The following is an 8700-nucleotide window of genomic DNA, read 5'->3' on the forward strand; positions in this document are numbered from 1 at the left end:
TATATGTGTGTGTGTGTGTGTGTGTGTGTGTGTGTGTGTGTGTGTGTGTGATTACTGCACCTGTAGGATTACTGTGCATACTGATTGTCGATGTGGCCCATAGGCATCATAGCTGGGTAGAACTCTTGGTTGCCTTCCTCCTTTGGAAACTTGTATGACACTCTCTTGTACCAAGAACATTAGTCCTCTGGAAGGGACACTCAGGTCAGTTCTAGCTTAGTGGTTTGTGGGTCCTGTGTCTGAAATGACTGGTAACATCAGCAATATGGACTCACCACCTTTGCAGGGTAACCAAAGGCAACAGCAACAGGCTGTATGATTTGGGAGTCTCTTGGGTAGCCCTGGCCACAAACTCAAAAGAGGGCTTCTCATGTATGACATTGGTTTTTTTAAAGGTGATTCTTGGCTCTTGGAGGAAGCACCATCAGCCTACATGAGAAAAATCTATCAAAACTATTCATATCTATCTGTATGTATTGCATTGTGGAATTTATTTTCTTGATAAATAGTTAATAATATGGTTCCTTCTGGCATTTTCAGACATCCTTACACTTCCTCTACCCACTTCTCTTGTATTTATTTCCCTCCCCTTCTTTAAAGGGCCTCCCTCTTCCATTTCCCCTATAGGATTACCTGAACCCTGATATTCCCGTTACCCTCCCCCTTTTTCTTCTGTATTTACACCCCTCCCCTCCCTCGTGAGCCCCGGCATTCTCCATTTCCCTAATCAGATAACCTGTACCTTACTAATCTCTTTGTTATTGTTCCCCAATCCCCCTATCTTGGCAATGGTCCCATTTCACTTTCCTGGTTTCTGTAGTTACTATGAGCTGTGAACCCCCAACTGAAGATTTGGAGATAAGACCCTCTAATAAGGGAGAACAAGTGATGTTAGCATTCCGGATCTGGTTATGTCACTCAATATGATCTTTTCTAGTTCCATGTAATGTTACTGATTTCATTTTTCTTTACCACTGAAGAGTATCTCATAGAATATCTGTACCACATGTTCATTCTCCATTCATCAGTTGATCAGCATTTAGATTGTTTCTACCTCCTACCTACTGTGAACAAAGCAACAATAAACATTATACAGCAATTATCTGTGAAGGAAGATGTTCAGTCCTTTGGTCGTATTCTGAGGTGTGGTGTGGCTGGGTTATATAGGATACTAATTTTTAGCTTTATGATAATTATCTAAACTGATTTTAGTGGTAGCTGCACCAGTTTGCAAGCTCAACCAGAGCTAATGTGTCCTGCCTTTCCCAGAATCCCCTCCAGCACTTTCTGTCAGGTCTTCCATGGATATTTGCCTTTCAGACTGGGGTAAGATGAAATCCCAAGTTGTTTTCATTTACATTTCTCTAAACTGTAGAGATAAGTAACATATTTTTCTAGACAATTTTAATCATTTTTTGTTATTGTTTGTTTTTTTTTTAGCTCTCTATTTACATCTCAGGTATATTTTTCTGGTGTGTTTTATTTTTAATATTTTTGCTTTTATTATTTTTGTTATTTGTTTATTCTAGATATTAATCCTATCAGATGCATATCTGGCAATATTCTTTCCCATTATGTGGGCTGCCTTTTCATCCTGTTGTTGTTTCTTAACTGTGCAGAATTTTAGTTTCATAAATTCCCACTTTTCAATTTATTCATGGACAAATGGAATCCTATCAGAAAGTCCTTTCCCCTACATCATGTAAGATGTTGCTTATAATTTCTTCTAGCAGTTTCAATGTTTTGGGTTTTACATTTAGGTCTTTGATCTATTTGGAGCTAGTTTTTTTTTTTTTTTTTTTTTTTGGCGCTAAGTGGTAGAAACTGCTCTTTCTGTTCTTCTGTACGTGAATATCCAGTTTTACTGGCACCAATCATTGAAGATGTCTTTCTATCTCTCTCCATCAGATGTTTTTGTCATCTTTGTTAAATATTAAGTGATTGAAGTTACATGTGCTCATGTGGGCCTTCAATTTTGTTCCATTTTTCTATGAAGCAACATGTTGTTTTATTACTATGGCTTTGCAATACACCTTAAGAACTGAAATTGTTACCTTCACAAACATGTTATTTTTGATAATTCTTGTTCTTATTATCCAGTTCTTTTGTGATTCAATATAAATTTAAGGATAGTGTTTTTCTCTTTCTATGTAGAATGAGATGGGGATATTGATTAGAATTGCACTGAATCCCTAAGTAACGTTTAGTATAATAGTTATTGCCACAATGTTAATTCTACCAATCCATGAGCATGGGATGTCATTCCACTTTCTAGTGATTTTCTCTATGTCCTTTTCAGAGGTTTAGTTCCCCTTTTAGAGTTCCTTCACATCATTGGTTAGGTTTTTCATGGATATTTTATTTTCTTTGATGTATTGTGTTGGGCATGTGCCCAAGATCTTCTTCTCTGTATGTTATTTGGTGAGATATAGAAATATATTGATTTGTACAAGTTGATTTTGGATAGTGCCATCTTGTTGAATGTTTTGGTCGTGTCTAGAAATTTTCTAGTAAAATCTGGGGATCTTTAATGTATAATAACCTATCATTTGCAAATACAAAGAATTTGACTTCTTCTTTCCCTATATGTATCTCTCTAATTTCCTTCTCTTGGCTTATTGTTCCAACTAGTACTTCAAGCACAATGTTGGAAAGGAATGGCACTGGTAGATATCTGTCACTCATTCCTGACATCAAAGGGAATGATTCAAGTTTTACCTCATATATGATGATGTTGGCTGTGGATTTCTCATGTATAGTCTTTGTTGTGTTGAGTTGTGTTCCTTCTACCCTACATTCTCTAGGACTTTTTATCATTAGGACATGTTGGATTTTGCTAAAGGCCTTTTCTGTGTCTAGGCGATGATCATGTGATTTTTGTCCTTAAGTCCACTGTGTGTTTTATTACATCACTTGACTTGTGTACTTTGAACCATCCCTGAATTTCTGAGATAAAGACAATGAGGTTGTTGTATATAACCTTTTTATAAATGTATGTCTGTAGTCTCTTGGCAAGTATTTTCTTGAGTATTTTTGAGTCTAGGTTCATCAGGGATATTGCCTTGTACTTTTATTTTTTGTTGCAGGTTTGGTTATTAGAACAGTACTGGCTTCAAAGAAGTAGTTTTGGAGTTATCCTTCTCATTCTATTTTCTTCCATTGTTTGACAAAGACTAGCTGTAGATCTTCTTGAAATGTCTGGTGGAATACTGCTATAATACATCTGCTTCTGGACTCTGTTTTTAATCTTGGAGGTATTTCATTACTATTTCAAATTCCTTACTTGCTATGGGTCTGGTTAGGTTGTTGACTATTTGGTTAATTTGGATTGTTTGGCTGAATCTAGAAATGCATGTTTTTCTCCTATGTTTTTCAACTTAATGGTGGACAAGGTTTCAAAATATTCCCTTATAATATTCTGTATTTCCTGGTGTTTGTTGTAATGTTTTTCTGTTCACTTTTTGATGCTGATAAATTCGGTTATCTCTTTCTTTGGTTGACTTGTGCTAAACATCTGCCAATATGTTAGTCTTCCCAGATAACCAGCTTTTAGATTCATTGACTATTTGATTGTTTGCTTTATTTCTATTTCATTGATTTCTGCTCTGGTTTTTATTATTTCTTGCCAAAAACTTGTTGAATTTGCTTATTCTTTGCGACGTTTTGAGTTGCATCATTAAGCCACTTATTTGTGCTTTTTCTTAATTTTTAATGTAGGATGTAGAGCTCTAAATTTCTCTCTTATGCCTGATTTCAGTGTGTCTCAAAAGGTTTTGTTGTGTTTTCATTTTCATTTAGCTCAAGATATTTTTATTTGTTTATTAATTTCTTCTTCCCTGTCTTCATCATTTAGTAATGAACTGTTTAATATCCACAAGTTTGTGTATTTACTGGAGAGTTTTATTTGGTGGGGATTGGATTAAAACTGAACAGTTATTTATTTACTTTTTATGCTTAACCACATTTTTACTCATATATAAAATAAAGGTTATAAAATACATATATGTATCATTCCATTCACATTGAACATATATGTATCTCCTCAAATATCTGCCATCTCTTTATGGTAAAAAATTTCAAAATCCTTTCTTCTGTACTTTTGAAATATAATGCATGGGCTTGAAATCTTTAGTCACCTTACATTGCAGTGGCACATCAGGACTCCTTACTCTTAGTCCCCACACCCATACATCTGTCTTCCTCATCTCTTTGTCCTTCTGCTCTACCAGGACTCTGGAAACTATTATGCTATTTTCATCTTCATCGAGATAAACTTTGTATTCTACATATGAAAGATCATGCAGTATTGTCTTTCTGTGACTGGCTTATTTCCTTTAACATAATATCTGTGGCCTGTGCTGCTGTCAAAGATCATGTTGAAGTCCATGATTGGTGCTGTCACTGGATGTTATGGGCAAACAAGCTTCTTTTGCAGTGGTGTCTGTGACTGCTGACTCATAACTGAGAATGGGAGACATTGAAGGCTTCTGTGGAATTTCTCCCTACCCCACCCCCAAAAGGAAGAAACAGTCCAGACAGGAAGCCATTAAAGAAAGTACTTTAAAAATGTGGTAAAGATGCTGAAGAGTAGACTTCAGTTGATGGCTTCTGGAGTGGGAGGAGGAAGAACTCAATTATCATTAAGGGGCTGGCTACTTCAAGTTTGACCATGATCCAATGAGCATATGGTGGGAGAGTGGAAGTCAGAGGAATGGGAATTGAGTTTGACTGGGGTGCATTGTTTGGAGATAAAAGAAGTAAAAGAAGTATGCACACTAGAAACCTATTCAGATACAGTAAAAAATGAAGTTCTATTTTTATTTATGTGTGTGTGTGTGTGTCTGTGTGTCTGTGTGTGTGCGCGCACGCGCGCACTTGCGTGAGCCCACGCGTATGCCTGTGTTATTGCATTGTGGTCAAATAGCATATAAGGAATATTTTCAATATTTTTGAATTTGTAAATAATTTTTTATGCCCCAGGAGATGATCCATTGTAGAACACCTTCCCTGTGCTGGTGAGTACTTGTCTATTTGTTGGCATTTGGATGGAGTATTGCGCAGTTTCCATTATGTCCACTGCTGTAGGATTTCAGTTAATTCCAATGTTTCTCTTTTGATATTTTGTCCAGGTGAACTGATTACCCAAGAAAGTGGGGTATTGAAATGACCAACCATTAATACATTGATATTAATTTATGTCTTTATATGTGACCTATGTTTTTTCTTATGAATTTTTCATTATATATCTTTTTCTATTTATAATTTGTGTTTTAACTATTACACGCCATGGGACATTTCTCTTTTGGTCTTGTCTATTTCTTGTTCCGAGTGTTCCAATATGAATCTTTAGAAGTTTTTCTTCCTATTTTTGTGAAGGAAGTGGTGGGGTTTTGATTGGGATTGAATTGAATCTTTAAATCACTTTTAGTAGGTTGGTCATTTTCACGTTATTGATTCAATTAATTCATGAGCATGAAAAGATTTTCCTTTTCTAGTGTTTTTCTCAACCTGTTTCTTCACAGATTTGAAGGTTTTGTTGTATAAGTATTTAATTTCATTGATTAGGTTTATTCCTAAATATTTTAGTATTTGAAGCTATAGTAAATGGGCATGTGTGGATGATCTCTTTCTCAGCCTGTTTGTTGGTGCTGTATAGAAAGGCTCCTGGTGGTTCTAAATAGATTTCCTATTCTACTTGTAGCTGAACTCATTGATAACTTGAAGAAAATTTCTGTTAGAGATTTTGGGATCTCTTATATGTTATATTATATGATAATCTCTTATATGATAATAATTTGATATAATTTTCCTATTTATAACCCTTTGATATGCATCACTTATATTGTTGCTCATTATGGCCACTCTCTGTATAAAGAATGATGATTAATGGAGAGAGGGAGAATTATTCATCCATGTGAATAATCTCCCTGATTGGCTATTCAATATCAAGTGGTCAGCCCTATAATTAAATAAATACAGGCAACACTAACCAGACATAGTAGATCAAATCTATACACATATGTAATAATAATAGTTAAAGAAAAAGAGATCATGAATTTAAGAGAGAATGAGAAAAGGGGTATAGAAGACACTGGAGGGAGGACAGGGAAAGGGGAATGATGAAACTGTAATTTAATTTTTAAATACATTTTTGTAAAAGAATGGAGAAAACCATCCTAACTTGTTTTAAGTGACCTGAAGCTAACTTTATTTTTTTGTTTTTAATGTCTACACTATAGTTGACAACTGCAGACTAACTACTGACAAAGGCTGCACTGGAAGGCCTGTGACACAGGATGTGGATGGGGCTCTAGGCCCTGCGGCAGGTTTGAGGACAGGCTGCAGGTGTCTGGGGAGCAGTGTGCACTTGCAGCACAGAAGTACATGGCAGAGTCCCCAGGCTGGGTGTCTGTGATGTGCAGGGAGAAGTGTTTGGCTTTCTTATTCTGTAAAACTATCAGTCTTTGGTCCTGCTTTCTTTCCACATTTGAACGAAGGTCAATAATAAGCGTAGGATGCTCTCCAGGTTCTTGCTTGTACCAAAGGAAGTAGTTTGATGCACTGTCTGTGTAAGTGCAGTTGATGACAGCGCTGTCTCCCTCCTGGACTCTCAGGGTGGAAGGAAGTTGCTCCACCTGCTCTCCTTGGCTCAGCCCTATGCAGAGAGATGGAAAGGAGAAAAGTAGTCAGGCCATCACTACTCAGGGTTCTCTTTTTCTACAGTTACTAGAGAAAACCTGAATTAAATAGAGTTTTTCCTAGATGCCTCAGAAATGCCTGTGGAATATTCTGTGGTTCTAAAATCTTAACTCACCATCCAGCTGCAGCCACAGAAACATGAATAAAGTGGGACCATATGTCTTCATTGTTCTTCCAATTCAATTAAGATCCAGTGTAGATCGTGATGGCCAGCAGGTCTGCTGCAGCTTCCAGGGTGTTGCTCTTTCTCAGTAACAATACTACCTCTAGAGTCGTCCACTCAGCACTGAGACAAAGGCTGTGTTTCTGCCCTGAGCCTGCACAGTCAGCAGACAAGGAAGAGACTCCTCTGCACACTCCCCGGCAGCTGAGGTCTACTGCCACCTTGTGGTCGCTTCCTTAAGCGCTAGGCCTCTGCTTAAGTGTTCCATTCATAGCCAGAGATTGTTAGATTTGCAAGATCACACAGTGTGAGTCCTGCAAACAAATCCCCTTCCTAAAGAGAAATTCATTTTATAATTTCTGTTACCCTAGACATACATGACTAACGTACCAGGCATGTAGAGGAGCAGTCTGGTGTAGCATGGGTCTCATAATACTCAGCTCACTTACAAATGGCCAATGGCCATCTTTCCATAACCTTAGACTTCTTCAGTTGCTTGTTGACTTGAAAGGACTCAACCCTCCTCCTCCATATCATCCTGACCTGATTTCTTGCAATGGTTTTATTCTCATATTTTTGTGTATGGGTATTAAGGAGGGGAAGGGCTATTCTTGGACAGTGCTTGCAAACCAGCAACTCTCCATGGCTAAAGGAGTGAAAAGATTCTAATGCAGCAGAGAGAAATCTCTAACTTTGGAAAGAGGAGGTGCTGAACGGCTTCCCCTGTGTCATAGGAGACACTCCTGGAAAGGATACCCCAGCTTCTAGTCAGTTCAGGGAGAACAATTTAGCAAGGAGGCAAAGGCTGTGCCTCATGATATCTGGAAAGCAGTCCTATCTGGAAAATCTGTTGTATCCTAGAGATCTCTTGGAATCCCATGATGTCGCTTGTTGCAGCAACACTAGCGGCCCTTAGGAAAGTTGTTCACTGCCTATAAGGTTCATTTATATACAGACATGTTTTCAAGACTTTGAAGTATATTAGGACGGAGGAATGGACAATGTGAAGAGACCAAAGTGAGGATGAATGAAGCTGGCCCTAGGTCTCACTGGAGGATTAGATGGTCCTGGGGAAGACACAGTGAGCTCAAGGAAGGGACTAGAGAGTTCTTATATGTGACAGCCTTGAGTCTTCCAGGGCTAAGGCTCAGGAAACTGTTAGCTGCTGGAAAGCAACAGACCCATCCTGCTTCTCGGGTTTCCTAAAGGATTGACCCACATAAAGGATGAATGATGGTGGTTTTGACAGAGTCAGAAATTGATGAGATTGTAGCATTTGTGCTGGGGACTTCTGCTTTCACTGTGAGGGGAGGAGGCACAGGGGAATTAATGAAATTTTAATACCGTCAGTGTACTTTGCCCTTACTGGAGTCCTATATGTTGTTTGACAGTAATTCTAGGGAAAAGAATGAGGTTGTTATGCTTTATATCACAACCACTAGCAGAGCTGAGGCACCAAATAGTGCAGTCTTCCAGTGACCTTTAAAGTTTCTGACTTCCCAGCTGTCAGCCTAAGACCTATCCAAGCCTATCCAAGCCAGTGGACATGGGAGGAGACTGCCTCTCCCTCCCAGCTGTGGGTTTGTGATCTTGGGACTATGTTCTGCACCTGTGTGGCTTCTCCATTAACATGAGATTCTGAAGCATCAAGTAATTGATGTGGCTATTCCTATCTCCTTTTGTGCCATTTCCTGTCCTTCTTGTGCACCAATGAATATTGTAATTTAAGCTGACTGTGTCCCTTTTCCTAAGGACATGAACATTGTAACAGGTGACTCCTGATCAAGGAATTGGTCTTTTGTGAAGCTCCAAGTAATGCACCATTTCAGTCATTACCT

General features: G+C 38.2%; 1 gene segment (V, D, J or C); it reads right to left on the reverse strand.

The window, feature by feature from the left end:
* Positions 1-6257: 6257 nt before the first annotated feature.
* Positions 6258-6866, reverse strand: LOC113832719. The segment is given in 2 exon segments: positions 6258-6655; positions 6815-6866. Coding segments are annotated over 2 exon segments (450 nt in total).
* Between the last annotated feature and the right edge of the window lie 1834 nt (positions 6867-8700).

Source organism: Cricetulus griseus, unplaced genomic scaffold (genome assembly GCF_003668045.3).
Source record: "Cricetulus griseus strain 17A/GY unplaced genomic scaffold, alternate assembly CriGri-PICRH-1.0 unplaced_scaffold_241, whole genome shotgun sequence".
In the NCBI taxonomy this organism is placed as follows: Eukaryota; Metazoa; Chordata; class Mammalia; order Rodentia; family Cricetidae; genus Cricetulus; species Cricetulus griseus.